The 23593-nt window shown below is 38.6% G+C and overlaps 1 protein-coding gene across 3 annotated transcripts in view; it reads right to left on the reverse strand.

Moving 5' to 3' along the window:
• PPP2R2C (protein phosphatase 2 regulatory subunit Bgamma) overlaps positions 1–23593 on the reverse strand; it is a 200883-nt gene that overhangs the window by 95039 nt on the left and 82251 nt on the right. Inside the window, exon 3 of one of the 3 annotated variants that reach the window (XM_065633579.1) lies at positions 19424–19438. The exons of the other annotated variants lie outside the window; for them this stretch is intronic. Within the exon in view, the coding sequence (XP_065489651.1) occupies positions 19424–19438 (15 nt within the window). The remainder of the gene's footprint in view (positions 1–19423; positions 19439–23593) is intronic. 3 annotated transcript variants of the gene reach the window in all.

Below are 23593 nucleotides of genomic sequence, written 5' to 3' on the forward strand. Positions count from 1 at the left end.
ATGTAGAAACTCATTCTTTCCCATAATATTTAGTTCTGAGTTCAAAAGTGAGCTGACCTAGGCGGTTCAAGGTGTTCTGCAAACTAGATAAAGGTGTTTGATTAGTCAAATCTCAGAAGAAACTGTGTAAAACAGGAATTTAAAACAGACGGATCTATCAAAAACTCTGTCAAAGGTCCCCTGCATTACATGCAAAGAAGAGCAGCCCTGTAGAAGTATGTAATATTACCTTCTCTGATAAGCTGTTCACCCCATTATGAAAACAATAAACCACAGCAACGACATTAGTTAATTTGCCAAAGGACACCTGTAGAACTAGTAGCTAAGCAAGAATGAGAACTCTTTATTTTAGGTGAATGAAAAGTTTTCGTCTGCACATGGGTGGCTAGCACAGAGACAGAGTCAGTACCATTTCATGCTGTTTTCTGCAGTCCAGTTAAAAAATAGAAACAAAACAGACAAGTGTGTGCAATACAGTTATTCAGCACGTGAGAGACAGAAAAATGAGAAACAAAGAAAGAGAGAAAAGGCTACATGCCTTTACTTTTATTATAAATATTTAGGGTTTGCATCATCTTTGGGACATCTCAGACTCTGAATAACAACACACAGAACACGCAGTGTCTAGGTGTGTCACTTCCTCTAGGACACAATAGTTTTCAAATGTTTTTATTCATTGCTTGTAAGTGACATAATACAATCAATGAACTGTGGACATCTTTATCGCATTTGGTTTTTGTGGTTTCCGAGGTCCATTGTCATAAGGGCTCCCTGTAACCAGCCATCTGAGATGAAAACAACAGGTGATAGGCATCCTTACCTCCAAGTCCATCTCCAGAATCAACCTCATAGATGCTCTCCCCTTCCATGTTGTCTTTAGGATACAGCAGAAAGCAAGATCTTCCTCAAGTGATTTGCTCAGGCTCCAGACAGAAGCTGAATCCACCCACTCTGCAGCCAGCAGGTGTTATCTTTTAAACAAAAACATAAAAACAAAGCCATTGACCCACTTCTGCTATATAATAGAGAGGTCATTTAATTTCTCCCATAAGCCCCCAGCTTTTCAAAACTGTGTGTCAGTTAGTTCTACATCCAATATCTCAGCTCCTTATATCAATACAGTCTTTTCAGCAGGTATCTGAGCTCCTTTTCACTTGCAAATTCAACTGCCATTCACCGTACAAACCCTTCACTCCATATAAAGAGGTTGTATCAACCTAAATTCCAGGATTATACTCAGGGGCGGGGCGAGGAGAAAGTTTCAGCACAGACCCATGCTTAAATTATGGCCTGACAGGACTTGAAATGGGCAATATATTACCCATCTGCAGGATTAGGTCTCCTCTGGCACGCTGTGGGTACTGTGAAACCAAATTACATTCAGGTTGCAAACAACAATACAGACTGAAAACACACAGATCATGTAGATTCACTTGCTTAAGACTACTCTTAGGGTCACTTTAAGTTTAGGCAGAGAGAGCACCTCAATTTAGCAATGGACTTGATTTGCAGATAAGTGTAAAGAAGGAAAGTGTAAAGGTGGGTGTGTAAAAAAGAACAAACCCACCTCTTGGTTTATTTAAGAGAAAGACAGTAAGGGAGCAAAATCTGTCTTCCCTAAACAAAGCCTAAATAGCTAGTTGATTGTCTGCTGGTCTACTCCAGTGCAGCTAGTTTTTACTATCTCCTTCTCTTTTATTCAAAAAGAGAAATAGCTTTCAATGAATTAAAAAGTAGTAATGAATCAGGAAACATCCACACATTAGTGCCTTTGAGAGGCAAAAAAAGAGACAAAAAGCAATCAGAACAGCATGGTGTTGCTAGAGTACTTTTGCAGCAAGCAGAGAACCATCATGTATCAGATGCTCATGTTCTAGACAGCAAAGCAAGGATGAGCTCCACCACTTAATCCCCCCATGTAAGATTTGCAATCTGATTATTTTTCAAAACAAAGGAAAACAGAAACCAAAAGCCATTCAAAAAGAGCACAGAGGCTTCTCTCTGCCACAAATGAACTTGGACAGGCCAAGAACATAAAACACGATGAGAGAATGATGATCAAGTACATGAATGACGTGATATATATAAAACACAGTTGGGGCACCAGTAGTAACTTAGAACTAGCCATGGAGCAATGTATTGGCTGTCTCCTTGCCAGTTTCAAATGAGCAAGTAACATGTAATTTGTATTTGCAATTCTGTGGCCTTCTCTTTTGCTTTTCCTTGTCATTAGGACTGCACTCAAATTGTCCCAAGCCACTGCATTTTATTGAGAGGGTAAAAAAGGGAAAAAAGTTCTGTACTAACATGAACTGCCCTGTATGTTTTGCTCAACTCTCTTCTTCAACTTTCTATCAACAAGAAAGCAATAAATATTATAAATAAATCTGTATTCAGACATTAAGTAAAAGAAAATAAATAGTTCAAGTACTATGTCGTTGTGTTGATAAAAAGAAGGGCATACCTAGAAGCTTCACACCAGATGACCTCTATTTCTTCAACTTCTTCAAGCACCTCTCTCAGCATCTGCATGTTTTTGTTGATTTTCCGCTGGTTGAGCCAGTGTATGGGTATACCATGTAACAGAGCATGCATGGCACTGCAAAACACTGAGCAGACTTCCCATGGAGCGAAAATTGTGGTATAGCCATCTTACACTGCTGATGCCTCTTCTGAAACTCGCATCAGCGATTCAAGGTGTTCTTCTAAATCAGCATTCATGTTTTTCAGAAGGTGTGCTACTGCAACTTGCAAAGGCTGAAGACTGAGAAAGGATCCGTGATAATGCTTATTTTTAGTGATGAAGTATCCATGGCAAAAATTTTATTTGGTAAAAAAAAATCCATACATTTTATTTTTAAAATACAAAAATACTTACCAAATAAATAACTGGAACACAGTGGTTATAGTATCAAGCTCTGGCTGCACATTCACACCTGAAATATGTATGTTCCAAATGCTGATTTAGGGTACTCACAAGAACATTAACAATCGTAGTTCTTGTTTATAAAAGCAAATGCCATCAAGCAATGAACACTGGATTCCCATGATCAAAAAAGCTCTACTGCGGATGTCACAGGATTTAGTACTATTTTTACTGGACAAATGGATCAGATGAGCAAACAACCATAATTTGTGAAAGTCAACCACAGCCTTTCAAATGAAAACTTTTCTTGCAAGTTTCCTTTTGGAAAGGTCTTCTCATGCTGCTCAGATCTTCTTGTTGCCAGCGCTGGGTTTCATGATGAATGCTACAGTCCTCCCGCACAGCAATATAGAAACCGCGTTTGTGTAAGGTAACACCTGACCAAAGGACCTGGTTCAATGTCTAAAAACTAAACATTGCGTTTTTATCCAGGCTTGATGCCTACATATAACCTACAAAATAACCTGTGCCCAGCATCAATACCTACTGCTGCTACATGTACTTAGACACAGGCGTTACACAACTCAATGTGTTTACCCATCTGTAAACAAAAATGTGTGTTCTTATAAAAAAATCCATAAAGTGTCTCATTCTGCCCTATGGCGATGAACTAAATGAAGTCTGCATGCCTTCATCAAATCCTTTAAGTGTAGAAAGTAGCAAATTTCAAGACATTCAATGCATAAAGGCTGATTCCTAAAATCAGATATGAGTATTGTGAAATACTAGCATTTCAGTGCAAGGTTACTGAGACATTAAGTAGAACCAAAGTCTTTGTTGCCTAGTTAGAAAATCACTACTACTATTCTTACGGAAAACTGAGATTAAAATAAGAAAAACAGAAGAAAAACTGGTTTTAAATAATTTATTATTTTACATATGTTCCTTCTGGAACAAATTAATTGTTCTTTATTACAAACTTGCTGTCTCTTCCCACTTGGCATCCATACAAATGTTGCTTTTAATAGCATTTCACTCACAGACGAACCTTTTTTTTGGGGGAGAAGCACTGTTGGTGGATACGAAATCCCCTATTGTGCTGTTCCCTGGCCATGAAAACTTTTTAATTAAAAACTGAAAACAAAATGATGCGTCAGTACTGAAATCTAGAGCTGCCCAAATGTAACCACAGCAGTGGGGTAAGCACAGAGATGGAATGCACAGTGCAGAACTGCTTCACGCCCTGCTCTGCTGGCTGGGAGTTGAGCCCTTCTACTAGGGAGACAAAAACCTGAAACATTTCAATGAGCCTTATCGCAGCAGAAAAATTCCACGGCAGAGAAGCAGTGAAGAATGGGGTATGACTAAAGCTCTTTTAAAACAGATATGCACTAATGAGTTTGATACTTCTTTTAAATTATAGATCACTTGAAAACTACGGTACCAGGACTCCTTTGGTCATGTTTTCATTTTTTGGCAGCCTTTTCTTCTTGCTCATCCAATTCCTTTCCCCTGATAATACCATGCAGTAGGTCCCATTTTCCACCATCACACCAGAGAGTAAAGCCACCTGGGATGAAACCATCATTTGGTGCTGGCATCTGGTCCTTGGTGAAAATGCTATCATGAGGGAAAAAAAGCAATGAACACGTTTGCTTAAATTCTGTAATCTGAAGTCTTTGCCAGTTATTGGGGAAGCTGTTTCTGGTGTTGAGGGAACAGCACATGGAAGAAGGCTTGGGAAGAGTCTCAGCAGAGCAGTTGTTCACAACTTCTGCCCGAGTGTAGTTTGCAGAACCATCCATGTCAGAGCAAGGCAGCGGGTGGCAGGAGGATGAAGTCAGGAAAGCACAACTAGGTACTACATGCATGATTATTTTTTTTTTCCCCTCAGAGCAGTTAAAGAAGCCTCACTGCTGTTTTAGCATATGCCAAGGAGTTATATTCCCAAGGAGATTGCAGATGGGAGAGCAATAGGTGAATTCCTGTTATTAGCTGCCTTCTCCAGCCCAGTCCCCGACCCCAAGCGCTGCGCAGTGGGGAGCACAGAGGCTGCACATGCTGTCCCTGCATCGCTGTGCAGTCTCACAGACTGGAAGAATCCCCAGCCACACATACAGTGGTGATCCCCAATCTTTTTGACCTGCCTGAGCATGACAAAGCCACATCAAATGTAAATGACTGTGGTCCCTTGATCTTTCTGAAATGATCTGGTTAGCCCTCCAGCTGCAGATATTGGATTTTGGGGAATTAATCCCCACTAAAGTAACAGAATACTACCACTGGAGTATATGTACATTATGATAACATTTGAAAAAGCACAAGTTGTGTCACAAAAATCAAAGTATGATAATATTTATATTTACACACTTTAAACTTTCAGGGAACTTCCAATTAAACTCAGAAAGATCACAGACTTTGCTAGATTTTGCATAGTGTGCTGAGATAACAAACATGCCAGAATTAAAATGCAAAGGGAAGATGGAAGTCACTGCAGACTGTACACCTAGGGAAGGTCTGTCTAGCTGCAGCCTAGAAGTTTGGGCTCTCATAATGTAGACCCTCTGAGATTTATGGGCAGGAGTCAGCAGTATACACCTAGGGAAGGTCTGTCTAGCTGCAGCCTAGAAGTTTGGGCTTATGTAGGAATCTGTTGTGAAAGATGCTGTTTGAAAAACTGCACCCACAGCATGCGTGTGCGACTGCTGAGGTCTTTGAGTTAGCAGAGAAGTTTGCTACTGCAGTGATCTCAGAGGGTCTTTTCAGGTAGTTTATATAAGAAATCATTCATCTCTCTTCACCCCCCTCCATTATTTTCTTGGAGCACATTGCACAAGGCACAAATGGCGAGACTCTCCCTGCTCACCAGCCTTTTCTGTTCTGTTTGTTGGAAACACCATTTTTTAATGTTTTGCACTGGGTGTCATTGGAGAATGGTTCCATGTGAGAACATACTGGGCATGAGAATTAGGTGACTGCAGAGACTGACCTTGCAGCTTTTAGGAACATACCTGATGTCAAGAAGGATCAAAAAGTAGAATGCCAGATTTCTAGCACTATTATGTCTTTGTACCAACCTCATCACAGGAGTAGAATAAAACTGAGCAGTAATTCTTCCATCTAGTTCATCTGTCTTGGGGCAAGGTGGGGAAAAAAGATCTGGAAATCTGTCCTGCTACATCAGTACAGAGGAGACTGGTGCCAGATCTACTCCTGAAAAGGTTCTATTCCTCACAGTTTACTGTCAGGTGTATCTGCAATGAATTACCGGTGATACAGCTGTACCAGCCCTGCACCTCTGCAGGCAGCCAGCCTCACACAACAATTCCTGCTTTCTTGTCATTTCCCTCATTTGTCAGAGGAATTTATTCAAAGTTAATCAGTCAGTCCAAGATTCTTCATACATATTGAAGTGCTTTTCAAAAAAAGAAATCTACATTTTGGAAATGGGCGGAAATCTTGCATTCAGTCAGGCATAACCATGCTTGAGTTAGTCCTGCAGTAATACCCTGACGAGAAGCCTTCCTGACTACCAGACTTGATAATCGTAATTCCTTCCTAACAAGGCTTTCAGTGGGGCTGTTTTATTATTCAGAGGAAGTCTGAGTTGAATAGATTCACCTCATTTCACCACAAAGCTGCGTGTTTTGAGATATGTCTGTATGGAAATCTCAAGGAAGTCAAAAGGAAGTTCATTACGGACACGGGCATTTTAAACACTGACAAAATCCTCAGGGTTCAACTCAAGATTTTGCAAAAATAAGATCAAGTGCTAACAAAATGGCTTTCTGGGAACAGCCATGACAGGAGATCCATGAATTCTAACCCTGCAAAACAGAGCTCGCGGATGGGATAAGATTCAGTACCAACAGACGAATTTCACGTCTTCATTCCTCAAAAATATCCATCTAAACTGGAAAGAGGAATGATTTCTAAGTGTGAGGTACTTAATGTCTGCACGTATTTTTTTTTTTTAACAAAGACTATATTTTAAAACAACTGCGTATCTGTTTTAGCTGCCAAACTGTTTCACCACTCATCACACAGAGCACTTTGCTTTCCAGTTGCTTTTCTTTACGTACATATTGTGACCATTGTGAAGAAAATTATTTCATGCACTAGTGTGCAAGAGCGTTGGCAATCTGGCCTCTATTTTAGCACAACAGAGTAGCACAGAACACTTGACACAAGATACAGTGTGAACGCTGCACTGCAAACCAAGAATTCCCATTGAAAAAATACAATACTCTGTTATCCTAGAAAAATAATGTGCAATTTGGTTCCTCTGCTAACGGCAGAAACAGGAATGCTGATGTGTGCAGGAAGAGTAGAGAGCACACTAATGTTGGTAAAGCCACCTGATGATGTTGATTATGATCTGAAAACATACGCTTCATATTATGGTTTCTACTCTAGGCATACTCATTCAAAAATGGAGAGCAGTGGAAGGGTATTATATCAGAAATATTTTCTTTAAAGATGTGTCTAGGAAGCCAATTTCTGTAACTTAAAATTTATTATATAGCTACTAGGAATCTGAGTATTGTAGCAAAGATTTATCAGAGTTATACATCTTTGACATTTACACAAATTGATTGCTGTGCACAGTGCAGCTCAACTATCATTACTAACACAAAGCACACCTTAAAAAAACCCCCCACACACACACACACAAAAAACCCCACACTATAACCCACAAAGAACACCTTAAAAACACCCCCAAAACATACCTCCTTAATTTTAGTGAGTTTTGGGTTTATAGCCTAAATATTCCTTCAGTTTAACAAGATACTGTGTTTCACATTAGAGACAAAGGTTACAAAATAGCTCAATATTTCTGTTTCTGTCTATTTCCAAAGGAGAGAAACTATATTCCATTTTGAAGCCTACATTCTTATTGTAATTAGCAATGACTCTAAGAGCACATGGTAAAACCAAGGAACTAATCAACATATTGATCAAAACATGAGTTGCTAAAAACTATACAGAAAATCTTATTTAAAAAAAATACGGGAGACAAAGCCATAACAAAACAAAACAAAAAGTGAAATAATAAAAAACTTTAGTACTAGCATGTATTTACTTAGAAGCTTGCAGCATAAAAACAATTTACTTTCCTTAGGTTTTAGCCGAAGGCCTAAAATAAGCATGCAATACATAGTTGGACTATTTTCTCATGTGCTTTAACGTTAATTTTCAAGACAACATTGAAAAGGTGAATTTATACCCAGCTGTAGTTTTCATAACCAGCCAGGAGAAATTTAGTTTGTATGCTAGAGCAACTGTGGAAATCAATTCTTAATCTATGACCTTGCTTACCACAGCTTGAAGCCTTGCAATAAATAAATGCCTTGAGCCACAAATAAGAAACATTTGGTGAATCAAAGAGACAAATAACACAAATCTATATGTGTCTATATAGCATTAGGAAGGTCATATAAAATACAATATTGGCTCTTTTCTTGCTCTAACATAATAATGTGTGAAAGGCAGGACACAGTAATTGGCTGCATTAATACCCAGGTGGTGAACAGTCACGAGTACCCATTTTCTTTTCAAATGACAATGTTCACTCTCTTAAAGGACTTATTGTAGTCTGCCTGCTTTCTAGTATGGACAATGCTACAATGCTTAGAAATACAGAATCTCTGAAAAATATCTATTTTCTTTGTCCTAGCATATGCAAAATCTTTCTCTAATGCACATTTAAGCTTCCTTGTGAAATTGCTCAGTGTTTCAGCACTAACAACAGGAAGAAAAATGCCGGAGCTCATGTGTTAACCCTGCACTTAGTCACAACTACCCTCCCTTCTAAGACAAACCTCTCAAATCCTCACCCTATATGTCATCACTTATTTCTCACAGGAGTATAAGCTAAAAGAAAAAAGCACCTATAGTAATATCTCAGTATTCATATTTTACAATTAAAATTCACAGACCATCACTGTAAACAGACCTGTACCTGTTTAAAAACATACCTTCCATTCTTGATGTATTTGATTGACTGCAGACTTTAAAATTGAGTAGAATAAAATAGCACTAGTTCAGCTAATTTCCTTCTCCTAATTGTTTCCTTCCTGTTACACTGGAATTCAAATGTGACTATGAGTGACTCTCCTTTTTAGATTAGTATGGCATTTTTAGTTTGCACAGCAGGTGACCAAAGTAACTGATAGGAAGGTTTCCCTTATTTTAACCCTAAATAAAGGATGTAATCTAATATGAAATGAAAGAATTTGGAGATTCATAATCACCCTTGAATTGGAATTTTACATAGATACCAAATCAGAAAAAGACTTGCTTCCTTTAAACATAATGAAAGTTTTAGTTGATCATCTGGTCCTTTCTAATGTTACATTTTCACTAGATCCTATAACATGTTGTGATCAGTCCTCAATCAGTGAAAGTTTTGCCATCAGTATAAATAAAAAAGATCAAGAACCAAACTGAAACGCCCTTTTCAGTTCTTAACAAAAATCACAGCTACAGCATCCAAAGGAACATATTTGTGCTGTTGTGGCTTTCAGGCACCAACGTGACGTGCCAGCACTCCCTGTACAGGACGAAAACGGACATTGTACCCCCTGGTGTGGGACAGAATTTGGAACAATTCTCAGAATACCTGACCAAGCAGTCAGTATAATTGCTTTGTGTCCACAATTCAAAAAGATAACATACTCTTCTCTTACTGTAACATCCACTTCTTTTTTTTTTTTAATATTAGGCAATGCTTTTGACTTAAAGGACAAAGAACAGAAGAACAGCTTAATTCATTTTCATTTTCTTTAAAGTGTCTGCAGTAACTGCAAACCAGCTACTGAAAGCCAGAGGGAAACATTTTGAGTTTACAGTCTGTGGAACAGGGGAAAGTATGGTAAAAGAATCAGGTTGAAGAAGCCAGTGAAAGGCCATAGTCCATTCCATCTATTTTCAACTTTTACCTTCTTCCTTACTGGAAGCCTTTAAATATGTAATAAGTCACTTATTTTGGAACCAGAATTGTCATCTCATTTAGGGAGTGAAGATTAATTAGCAATGAATTATATTGCTCACAAGCATTATTCTTCTTGGGAGCACTCAGTCTGGGACAGCAGTACTGATAAAACCAAAAATGCCATCAGAGGAAAAAGCTAGATTTCTGAAATCACTTGGCTCACCCTACTTAGTTCTACCTATGAGCACAGGCATACCCAAGTAACGACCAGAAAACCACTCAGGAGACTTCTGACCTTCTCTTCCAGGGAAGCATCGCCTTTAGTCCTCAATGTATGGATTTATTTCAGACGAAGGACAACTTTTGTGGAAATGACACCAAGTACTTATTGGTCAGAATTGATGTCTGGAAACAGAGGAGAAACTATCACATTCCAGATGCACACAATGTTTTCATATGGAAAATTAAGCTGTGCTTCAGCCTAGCTCAAAACAGGCTAATCTTACCAACAGCTAAAGGAGGAAGGCCTATTTCATGCGTGCTTTTCCATAGCTCAAGAGAAGGAACTTTAGCTTGGCAATGTCCTGTGTTTTATGCCTAGCTGGAGGGAAGAACTCGCATTCCAAACCAGAGCCCCTTGGGTAACAGCAGTATTCTAGAGGTATAAAAGCACATGCAGTTCCCAGCTTCCCAAAGACTTGACGAGTGGCACTAACCAGAGCTCTCCACAGTTGTCTGTGAGACAGCAGGTACAAGCAGGGTGGCTGCAGACCTGGGGACAGCCGCAGCACCGGTGCTCCCTGCAGAGCAGGTTTTGGATGTCTCCAGAGAAGGAGACTCCACAACCTCTCTGGGCAGCCTCTTCCAGGGCTCTGGCACTCTCAGAGTAAAGAAGTTTCTCCTCATATTCAGATGGAACCTCCTGTGCTTCATTCTGTGCCCGTTGCCCCTCATCCTATTGCTGGGCACCACTGAAAGGAGTCTGGTCCATCCTCTTGACACCCATACTTGAGATATTTATAAACACCGATGAGATCGCCTCTCAGCTTCTCTTCTCCAGGCTGAACGGACCCAACTCTCTCAGTCTCTCAAGAAAGGTGCTCTAATCATCTGCCTAACTCCATCTGCTATGTGCTATCTGGCATTTTAAATTAGTTTTCATGTTGCAGTCTTAAAGGCAGTTTGTTCTAACCACTGGAGAGTTGCTTGGTGTATCAATTTGGGTTAGAGGAAACTACTTCCCCACCAACAAAACAACCAATTTTCATTACAATGTGCAGCTGGTTATAACCAATGACCCTTACGAAACAATTTAAGATTCAATATTTGTGAAACAAAGCAGCGTATTCACTGATGGCTTTGTATCAGCATAAATGACTAATTACTTTAATCAGGAAGCTCAAAAGATAATGAACTTGATTTATTAAAAATACTGGGGCTTACCCTCTTATAAAAATGACTTGCTGTGCAGTTCAGGACACATTGATTTATGGCACTACTTGTAATTCTCTTATTTTTTATTTTAACATTTAATAATAGGTGAAAAATGAATTAAAGTAAACCAGAGCAAGACACGTCCCCAAGATAATTGTATTCAATTCCACAGCAATACTTATACATTATCTATATCCTAGTATTTCACTAATAGTAAAGACACAAAGCTATTTTGAAAAATATGCAGAGTAAAAGATTAATTTGGCCAAGATTACAGAAGAAGTGAATATTCCTGCCTTTCTCATACATGACTGTTCATTATTTAGTGATACCTGACATCTGTTGCTGAGTCCAGCTGAACACAATTCAAATCCGGTTTAGTTAGGAATAACTGAGGGAGTAATCAAAACTCTCCAAGGACAGATTATGAATCAATTATGGCACAGGATGCCATCAGAAAGAGAGACTGAATCTGCCTGGAGTCTGGTAGTGGACAATTAAGTATCTTACCATCTTTGCTGCAAAGCCACTGTGGGCAGCACTTTGCTGTCTCCTGACCCCTGCAGCACCAGTCCCCGGCCTCACCCAAGGGCTGTTCATGGACAGACAGAGCACTCCAGGCATGTCAGCTCCCCGTGATGAGGCTTATAGATTTACTGCACTACATTCAAGCTACACAATACACTTCCAAATTTCTGCAGTACGTATCTTTTAAATAAACACAAAACCCCGCCATGTCCAATCTACTAAGATTAAATTGCTCAGGACTTTCTCATACACTTGAAGTCCTCCAAGTTTGTTCAAACTGTCATGGATTCCCTATTTCTGTGTATTTATGTTGCAGAATTTGAGGAACCCTCAGGTGTGTTTTTATATATTTTGCTGCATGGGTGAAGGAAGAACCAGCATGTCAGAGATCAGAGGAAAGGTTTTTCATAGTTCGCTGGTAACCAGCAAAGTTCTCTAGCTTATCTTAAGGTTTTGGGGTAACACTGGAGCCCCAGGGTGTCCCAGGAGACTGTCACACAACTGTGTGAGTACAGTTGCTCAGCTATTATAATGTTAATGACTATTATTGCCTGGTTATTTGCAGAAAACAGTGATTAAGAGCAACATGAAAATATTTTTAATGTGAAGAATGTTTTCATAGACTGAAAGATCTGCTTGATCCACCTTCAACTCTGAGCTCAGCTAAAACAAACTATATCCCTCACGGCATTGCACCGAACAGATTGTCATCAAATAAAGACATTTGACAGCAAGGTTCATCCTCCAGTTGCTTCTTGTGCTCACCAGCACAATTAACATGACCTCATGTTCTGCCTCTTTTAATATATCCTCATGTTGTCTTCTCTCTCATAATTAACACTAACATTCCTCTGAGCAGAGGCCACATTCTTCTTGTGTGTTTAGAGAACCAGCTATGCCTAGTGACTCTTAGTGCTACCACAGCATGAATAATAAGAAAGATATGCATCTGATCATGATTTACAACAGAGAGTTGAACAACATTCAATTAAATCTCTGAATTATCATTACTATTCTTGAGGCCAGGGTTTCTCCTATTGTATCATCATGTTTGGTATCTTCTTGGTACAGATCTTCTTTCACATAGAAAAACTTATTTTTAGTCACTCATCATTTGATACCTTGCAGTTATTTCCACAACCACATAAAATGGGAGTAAGAGTAGTATTTTCACCAGCAATTTTGTCAAATAATCTCTTTCTATCAAGCATTTCTTCCAAGCCCAGCGGCACACAGAGTAAGACCTAGAATTCAGATTACTGCAGTTTGGAAGATATCCATCAAAAGATTACTAAATGACATCTGCTTTGCTCCATGAGGGGCACACATGGGACTGCCCTCTGCTATATTCTGTAACCACTCACTGATGACCAGACACCAAGCCCCACTTCTGCACAGCTGCGGAAAAGCAGCATGCTACTATAGTAATTAGAAAAGAGATCAGAACGTATGGGATACCTACCACTGTAACACAGGCTTCTAAGACATTTAATCAGACTCAGTTCAGATAGCTCTCAGCCCATGAGAAATTTGGAAGATGTTTAAAAGTCTTTGAGATCCAATGCCGTACTACTACTCAGGGATGTCTGAAACTGCATACATAATTTTTAAGGACTGCTGATGAAGACGCTTTATTTTCTTTGTTGGATTTTTAAGTCACATGACTGGTTTCATACTTAAATCCCTTTCAAATAAAGGTGCCCTCATTCTATGAAGTGAACCATCTGGAGTTCTGCTTTTTTTTTAATCCACAGTATTAGAGGTCAGAGAGAGGCAAGTGTTCAGGGGAGGATTTGGAACAAACTAAAAACAGAATGAGAAATATAAATTCAAATAGAATCTGACATAAAAAGAGGAATTCTCATCCACAAAATGAAATTCCATTATTTTACACAAAAAGAAACTATTAATTATTAAATAGATATTTGTTGGTTAAAACTGGGTAATCTAGAGAACTATTATGGCAGTGAAAGCAGTGCTACAGAACAGTATTTATGGACATCGTGAAAATTATTCTAACCTGCAAAACTCTTTTAATTGAGTTCATGTTTCAGAAGGAATGTGTTTTGAACAGAAACTTTATGTTAGAGCTTATATTTTAAAAGGTATCTCTGTCATTTCAGAGAAGCATTAAGACTGAAAGCTCACTCTTCCAGGCACTTATTTTGTAACAATCATTTAATTTCTTATTTTCTTATGTTTGACAACTCTCATGGGGAGCTAAATACTCTCCTCTGCAGCTACTGTGATTACTGAGGGAAAAATATGAAATGACTTTGAAAATGATAGATCAGGGTCACTGGCAGACTGGTTTTGCTGAGCTCAGCAAGGAGGAAAGGCTGCCTGATACCTTTATCGGTGCGGTCTCTTCTAGAGGCTGTGCTGACTTGCACTGGCTGGCAAAAGTCCCTCAAGGATCATCCGCCAGCAAGAACAGCGGGGAGGAAAAAGCATTCATGTGCACACTCAGGTACTGCCAAGTCCTTCCCAAATCTTCAAACAGTAGAAGCTACCACAAGCAAGATTGAAGACTTTAGTGTGCTAACTTTACCTGCTGTGGAGTCCTCAGTAAAGAGGCACTTCACCAGAAGAGACACTCTCCATTGTAAGAGGAGGAGGAGGAGAAAAATGAACAGATAAAATAATTTATCTTTTACATTTAGAATATTATGGTTATGGTCACAGAACCATGGTCAGCATTACCAAGCACCGCAGGTTAACTATATTGAAAAGACGTCTACAAAAGCTTATTGGATGGGGAGCGGGGGGAGAGAAGTGTCAAATATACACAACAGATGTGTGCACACTAAGCTCGTATCTTCAAAATTGCTGCTACAGGTTTATTTATTTAACTTATTACTACACAAGCCTGTAACAATCCTAAAGCATTCAAAATAGGAGACTCATGGCAGAGCAGCCTATGCTTCAATAATGGAACATGCTGTTTCCCTCAATCAGACTCAAAAGAGGCAGATCAAAGAGGAAACATTTAAAATTAAATGCAAGACCTTATTCTAATTTGAGGAAAGAAAAAATGCATATATATTACAAATACATAGGCATGTATCTTTTGCATATATATATACATATATATATTGCAAAGTTAGAGCTTCATTGGCTTAGCCTGTCCTGTTATATGGACACATTCCCACTCTTACAACTGTAAAATGCACTCTTGAAGGCACCAGCTTGTGCAGAAGGGCAACAGATGTTCTTTTCTGGATCAGAGCAGATGCAGAACATAACACAAGAGTTTTCTGTATATGATGCTTTCTCAAGGATACTCATAAGGTGCTTTTTTTTTTTTCCCTTTCTTACTTTGCTATTTCTACTGAAAGCAAGGCTGTGCATGGTCCTGGCATGATTAGGATTTTCTGTCTCTATGGTACTGGCCAAGGAGTGAGGTGATCCTAAATTATTACCACATACAGTTTTACTATCACAGTCTCATCTTCCTTCCCCTTCCCACTATTCATCTCTGTCTCCACCCCACTATTCATCACATATTTTTAAGTGACATGTAACATTTAGATTATACTCAGTTGTAGATGGAGCCCATGGAAAACTTCACTTAGATGAAATTAGTAATACTGACCTCAGTGAAATATTTGGTTTCATACCATGCTGCTCTCTGCCTTTTAGCACAGCACTGGATCTTGTTAAAAATGTGAGCAACAAAGTTTGTTTGTTTGTTTGTTTTCCCCTATCACCAAATGTTGAGTTTAGATTTCAGGTTTATCTGCCTCATAGAAAGAAAGAAAAAGACATACTTTGCTGTCCAGATAAAACACAGCGTAACTGGTCACATACTCTGTGTAGACGACACAAAAACAAGATCTCCTGTTCTACTACAAAAATTCTAACCTAAACTGTAAGCCCCAGTCAGGTGAGAAATAGATCTGCTCACTGGCATTGTTTATAATTCTTTCCAGGGTGGGAGAGTTTTGTTTTACAGCGCCTTGGGTTTTGTTAATACCAATCACTCCTTCAGTCCCATTTCTATGCAGCTCTACAGCCAGCTGCCTGAAACAGCAGTTCAGCTGTTGCTTTTGCACATTGATACTACAAAACTGATCCTGTAAACAGCGAAGACTTTTTCTGTATCTAACATTAAAATAGTAATGTTTTATCTTTTCATGTCCTGTTCCTGTGAAAAGAAGGCAATGGCTGGGGTCAATGCATGAAACAGATCTCTATAACACAGCCTCATTTATAAGCAGTTCCAGCACACAGACCCTATATAACCAAGCTAACAGCACAAGAAAAATAGTATAAATATTAAGGAAGGAAAATACCATCATGATGGAGATACTAGAAAATAATAATCCCTATCAGTGTGAAAGCAGCAATACTGTGGATTGAAAAAATTTATTGCTTGCACGCAAGGCACAACTCAATTTGTCTTGCAGCTTCTTTTACGTTTTGTTCCTTAGAAGTGTTCGGCTCAAGGCCAATGTAAGATCTGCTCTGAACTTGTGTCAGATTCCTCTACAAGCTACGAGAAAACACATACTTGCGCCACCCACAGCAAAGGCCATTATTCCAAACAAGAAATCCCTGTACATTTACTGTGAGGTTCAAAGGCAGAGGTCCCAAGCTCACAGTCAGTGCACTGTCAGCTGCACAGTCCTCCAGTGTCCTCTGCCCCATCAGGGGCAGCACACACCACCAGCCACTGGGCAGCACTGGGGCAGGCGATGACCTTGAATCGATTTCTTCCAAACAGACCTTCAAACTATTCCCAAATATTCAGAACTGGACAGCCAAGCCTCAATTTAAAACAAAGAAACAAACAAAACCAACCCAAAACCCCTCCAAAATACCCCCAAACCGTAACCAAATACATGCTTTACAATTAAACTTTCCTTTCCATTTACATGGATTCTTTTGAATGTTTTTTTGTAGTTCTGGAGGCTGCAGAACACTGTCACATCGTGCCCCAACTGACGCAAATAAGCAGCCTTCACTTCAGCACTCCTACAAAATTAAGCAAGCTAGCACTGAGACTCCTTCCTCACAAAATTACAGTGTTGGTGTAGACACTAATAATAAAAATATCTTGGCATTTTAAAAAAAAAACCCTGTTATCCAGAATCAATGTTTTCATTCAGGATTTCCCTCTGCTGTTCCCATCCTAGAGAACAAACAGGACCTTGTTCTCTCAGCCTGGTCACAAATTGCCAGAATACACTGTATCATTCTCTCCTACTTAGTTAGAAAACTACGCTTCTTTTTTTTTTTCTTTTGACAAACCACAGAGCAATATAAATGTCACTATGTCATTCAGCACTCCACACATATATCCACAGATAAGATCTGGTAGACAACATTACAGCAAACTGTCTAAATTCTAGCCATCTTTGTCCTAAGATTCCAGCTAACATCTCAGATTTTTTTTTGCCTGGAAGTTCAGTTTCCTTGGAATTTAATAACAGGTTATTTTCATTACAGAAGAATTTTAACCAATCCTTTAATTTTTATTGAAGTGCTTATTAAGATGCATCCATTCTTTCAAAAAAACCCCTAAGTTTTCTGTTTCCTGATGCACATCCTTAAGTGTTTAAAAAAAGAACACATTCCCTAATTTGCCTCATCTCCCTAGAAGAGCCTAAAGCATTTGATCAACCAAAGAAAGTCTCCAAAAATTCACAGCTTCCTGGCACAATATAAATTAAAGTGCAGGAGAAATTCTTTATGAACTTCAAATGTAGAGAGATGAGCCTGAGAAAGAAACTGCAAACTGTTAACTTTTAATTTGCTGAACCTGCATATTAAAGTAGAAAAAAACTCTACTGAAAGTTTAGATTCCATCAACCTCAATGGAATTGAGCTGTTAGCTCTCACTCGTCTTCCTAGGAATAGAAGAATGACAAAACCAAAAACACTTTACATGTGTTTTTGTGGCCAATCTGATAATTTGACTTTTATGAAAACCTGACTGATTTATGAGCTAGGTTTTTATAGAGTGCAGAGGATAAGAGGTACCTGTTTTGTATTTTTGAGGATGATAATCAGATGGCATTCTCATAAGGCCTCTGAAAGAAGATTTACATTCTGTATCACCTTTTCATTTTTGTCTGCATAACTTATCCTGTCTTCGCAGTATTTTTTCTGTTAAACTATTTTCAATGTTTAAGTTCAAATATTCTGATTAAAGTTGACACTCTCAAAAGCAATTTCAATAGGCCTCAATTTCCTGGGCACTCAAAAGAAAATGACTAAATGGGTGAAATTGTTACTGTGGGATCTGGTGGACTACTTGCTTGTTTGTTCCTTGCACAGAGACTGCCATAAACACACATTTCCATATTATCTGCATTACAGGACTATCCGAAGTATGAGGCAGGGTTGGGTTTTTTTGTGCAAACAGAAAAAACGCATTTCCTGCCCTGTAAGAGTTCACAGCATTGGCAATGATCCTGCAATGAGTTCCACGTGTGCCAACACTTGAACCTTTACAGATGCTATAGCAATACCACAGACTACTAGGAACTAAATAAATATATAAACAAACATTTTTCATATACACTGTTACAAAGCTGTTGATTGATACTGATATCCTGGTCACTAATTAATTGGCTGGACTAAAACTGTCAACCTGGAGACGAATGGAGGGTAAAAACTTAGTCCTTCATGAAACCTGGAGAGACAGGTGACAAATTCCTTCCTACAATCACAATACTACTAAACTGCAATGTGTTAGGACCCTATGATAACTACCTGGTAAATTTATGAAATCAGTTGCACAGGGTGCTATCTGAGCAATGAGTTCTCATTTCCAATAGCTTTGGTACTTGAGTCTCGCTTTTACTTACAGACACCAGCAACATAAAGTTTTGATTAAAAGGAATTTCCTTCTGCTGCATCTCAATCATTTATTTTTAGAAGTCCAGAGCTGACACACGAAACTTTTCTAAGTCCATCAAATAAACGCTTCCTTTTGAACAATCTAACATTACACAGTTCCTTTCAGATCACCACACACAGCCTGACGTACTCTGCTCTAGCTGCAAACCTGCTAGGGAAACGCTTTTCAAGAGATACCTGCAGCAGACTGCGAATATGAAGTCATGCTGGATCTCCTACATATACATACAGGTCTGTATTATCTTCACACATGGAAAGACAAAAAAGAAACAATGTTTTAGCATGGGAGTTTCCCAACTGTGACCATGCACAGTCCATACATTATTCAATGTGAACCTAAAGAGCTGCTTCTTCCTTGTTTGCAATCTCTCCCTCTGACACTTGACCTAAAATTCTGGGTATGTCCCTTAAACTCTGTTATCTAGTGGCTAGTAAGAAAAATGAGTGTGAATTGAGCCTGAGGCCTCAAACCATCTCACTGGAATTCAGGAAAGATATTTATATACCCTCTGCGAGGACTAGTTTAACTTTACTCTGCTCACAGTCCTTGGACATAACCAGTGAGGCTGTGCAATCACTAGTACCTAACTGGACGTAAAGAAAGGCTGAAGCTCTTAAGATAGGGATCTGTAACTGAACCTAATGCTGAAGCTGTTTCTCATATGACCAGTCATAGTGGAATCAACAGAACTACTTACACAAGTTAGAACTCCAGGACCAAGGTTAGGAGGACTATCCTGCTGTAGGATGCTCTGGGTAATACCTTGTTTTACAAGTATGCTCTTTTAGATCACCATTATTCAATGTAACTGTTTGGAAAAATCAGGCCCTATATTAATTAGAATTCACAGAAAGCATACGCAGAGACAGAAAGATGAACGCAGTATGAATAAAATACAGTGTGAAGAAAATGATCTCTCTGACCATTCTTTCATGTTTGTACTGACAATGATTTAACTGCATTTTTGTACTTGAATTTAAAATAAAGTCTACTATAAAAAAGGTTTAATTGTGATAAGGTATATAATTATCCTCCAAGGTTTATGTGGCACAGAGCCAGGTTTGAGCAGAAATTCTGGATGCAGTTGACACAGGTGTGTGGGAGGCCAACTCTGGACCTCTCTACGGCGTTGTCAGTGACTGTGAGAGATAAGCAATCTGCACTGCATTCAAAAGAGCTGAAAAATCAAATCCACCTGACCTATTTTGGCACCATGCAAACATTAAGTAAGGTGACTTAGCAGCAAATATGCCTAATATTATACTACCTAATGCCATATATTGTCATGACAAAGATCCTCAAACTGTTCTTCCCTTAAAATTAATGTATGAATTGGTCCCAAATAACTTCCCAACAGGACTCTATTACTCATTTTTATTAGGAACCAAATCCTGTAATCCTTGCCACCCTGACAAAAAAAAGAACTCGGGAACTGTTTTAGCTATATATGGAATGAATACTGTTCTGATTCATATCCTTTCAAGTAAAACATGCAAGAAAACCCTTCAGGAAGTCTATTCCGGTTAGGAAAATTAACTCTTCTTATTCTACTCTAGATCTTGGGGAAACAGTCAGGAATAATGCTAAATTTATACAATTATTGAATTATGCCATGTTTTCTTGTTATCATACCTGTTTACAAACAGCCATAGAAGCAGAGTTAAACAGACTTACAGGCTTCAACTCCAAACTACAATCAAGTCATTGCAAATCCTTTACACAGCATCTGAAGCTACAAAAGTAATTCACCATGACCTAACAGTCTTTCTAAGCCTTTGTTTCCATTTTCTCAACTGTGTTTCTGTATTTAAGAGATGTAAATTTGGCGGAAAACACAACTCCTCACTGTATTTGAAGTATGTAGTACTTAAATAAATCCAGGAATGTATATGAGAATTCATTTGCCAAACTTGTGAGAGGTCATTATTTTTATTCTGAAAACTCACATCAGTCATATTAATTCCTCTCACATAATTTATCACATATCTTCTGGTTTGGATGACAACTATCTTTTGAAACAATAATACATGCCCGCTACTTTCATATAGTGTAGAATCTTGCATGTCTAACTTCAGATAGACAGATTTCATTAATTGTAAAATAATCTAAAAAGAACATTAGTTTACTGGCTTAATTGGTGTTAATATCTAAATTACATAGTAATTATGAGAAGAGAAAATGTTAAGATACGGCTTTACAACAGAAACCTAATAGTTCATTTAGATACTGGAAACCAACATTCACTTTCTTATCAATTTTTGGTGCATTTCAAAGCATGCCTCCTGGTCTAGTGCTCTAAAGCTCCTCTCGCACACATGGCTGCCACCAGTAACTGCTTTTCTGTATCATATTTGCAACCAGACTGCATTCAGCCATTCGCATGCTACTTTGTCGACAGGTACATAAAGCATGGACTAAGTCTCTCAAAACAAAACAGTGCGAAACCAAAAAAAAAAAAAAAAAAGCAAAGGTGCCATCCAACCACAAAGAAACATCAAAATGTGACAGCAGTCAAGCAGAATAATGCAACCTCAATGAATCCAGCCCACGCTGCTTTAAAATACATAAAGTGATCATCTGTTAAAGACCGGTGGTTCATCCAAGACAAGGGGGAGGTCTCCGTCCAGCAGCCTGTCCTGCAAGAACCACTGGCAGCAATAACTGCATGGACAGAGACTCTTCCACCCACTCACCTCCAGAAGTGACCTCTTCAGTACTGGGTTGAGGAGCATTGGCAGGACAATTTGGGGAAGCTTGCATTGCTGCCGCCCTTGCTATACCTGTCCTGTGGAGAAATAGAGGACTTAATTTCCAGGGCTGTCAGTCAGCACCTTCCACATTACAAGCGAAGGAAAAAAGAGATTAATTTGACAATGCCTGCTTCAAGCAAGTACATTCTGGGGTGTGGTGAAGAGCACCCATCTTCTACGGAAGTATTCTGATTACTTTTGCATCTTCTGTGGAGCTCCATTTGTCTGCCCGGCCAGCAAGCTGGATTCTTTGGTTCATGAGTTGATGATGCTCTTGCCAGTTACCTATATATTAATAGCAAGCCGGAAAATGGCCATTGAGAATCAACTTAACTAGACAGCCTAAATAAAATAAATAAGGAAATCATGTTTAAATTAATCTCTCAACTCTGACATGAACAAGTACTTGCCATTGGGTAACTCTCTCCCCTCTACCTCCCTTTCAAAATGGCAAGTTTCTTAGTCTGCTCTTCACACATTTCCTTCACAGAAACCATTACCATATGAATTATTTAATAGAGAAGCAGTTCTTTTGCTTCTCCTGTCGCACCCATTCCGTAGAGGCATTTTGTTTTATTTCCACAGTAACCTAAATAGGGTTACCACAAGAATCAATCCTAACAAAGATAACTTTTAAATGAAAAAAAGAAACTTTCCACTATTCTCGTGGTTTCCAGCTAAGACAATGGTTTTCAGCCACCAGTTTTTAGTGTGACACATACAAATGATTTCTATATATTAAAGTGCAGTCATTAGAGAAAGAGACCAGAAAAACCCTATCTGAAATACGTGCATAAATGATTCTTTTGAGTGTGGTGATGAATGCAATGGTTTACAATTTCAAAACCAATTCTCTAAAGCCTTACTAACACAAGTGTATTTGCTTCCAAAAGTGATCTCTGCTTATCTTTCAGGAGTACTGTGATGTTTTTTGTTGGAGGAAATGTCAAGTTTAGATACAGAGAATTGGAAGCTAATGACCAACCATTTTATTCTGGTAGGAGTGTGCACTGAATACTGATGTTCACAGGCAGGAACAATTTCCAGTAATGAATTGGAAACACACCAGCCTTCATTGCATTTGCTTAACTTTGGTCAACAGCAATGTTAATCTTTCAAGTGAATTGAGAGACAAGACAAAGCCTATACATGTGAGGTTTATATAATTCAGAACTGCTGAAAAGCATGGAAAGCAAGCCAAGAAAATGATGATTATAAGAATATGGCAGAGGCACTACATTAGGAAAAAAGACCACACATCTTTTATTGTATCAATTACTTAAGCTCAATTTCTCAGCTAGATGTATGATAAAGAGTAAATGTAGGGGTAAATAAAATGGTTTACTTCTTATTTGGGCAAAATACACTTTGGCATCACTCACTTCCTTAACAAAGATGCCAGACAGGGTATCTACCTAATTGTTATTTTTATGTTTTTATTTGCCACTGTATACTGCTTTTCTCTTCACAAAGTCCCCAGTTTCCAACATACTAACCACTTCCAAGCAACAAAGCAGTTTGTCTCTCTGAATATCTACTACCTTGGACTATGATTATGGCTGCCCATGGGCTAAGATTATAAACAGACTGTGGCCAAGACATTTGGATGAGGTATCTCCAAGAGAAATAATAACAAATGGTCACATATACAATACCATATTTAATAAGCCCAGTATTCAAACATAAAATAAGATACAGCAAGTTGGCTCAAATGAATAGGACAGTGAGCACTACAGCTAGATCTTCTGTTCACTTTCTAAAACAGTAACTATTCAAAGCAGTAACAGGAATTTCAGTAAATATGCTCCTTTCCTTCCTGTGACAAATACTAGGAGTGTAAGAAAGAACTAAAATCATCATGGAACCTCGCCCTTAGATTTTACATACCGCCTAAACCCCACTCAGAGTCAACAAAAAGCTGCCCCCAAAAGACCATCATAGATAGATAGATAATCCATATATTACAGTAACAATGCACAGATACCACTGATACTTTTCTCTCCAGAGAAAAGAACTCGAACGCTTTGAAATGTTTGGGGATAGTTTCTAATAATCCTTGGATGGACTGGCATTAGCGGAAACAGGTTTCACCCACAACCACAACTGTTACTCCATTTACCCCCTGTCAAATGGAAACTGGTAAAAGTTAAAACTGAAAAAAAAAAAAAAAAAGCTACAACTGAAAGAAAGAGCTGAAACAGTCACAGTGTGGA

Source organism: Caloenas nicobarica, chromosome 4 (genome assembly GCF_036013445.1).
Source record: "Caloenas nicobarica isolate bCalNic1 chromosome 4, bCalNic1.hap1, whole genome shotgun sequence".
Taxonomy (NCBI): Eukaryota; Metazoa; Chordata; class Aves; order Columbiformes; family Columbidae; genus Caloenas; species Caloenas nicobarica.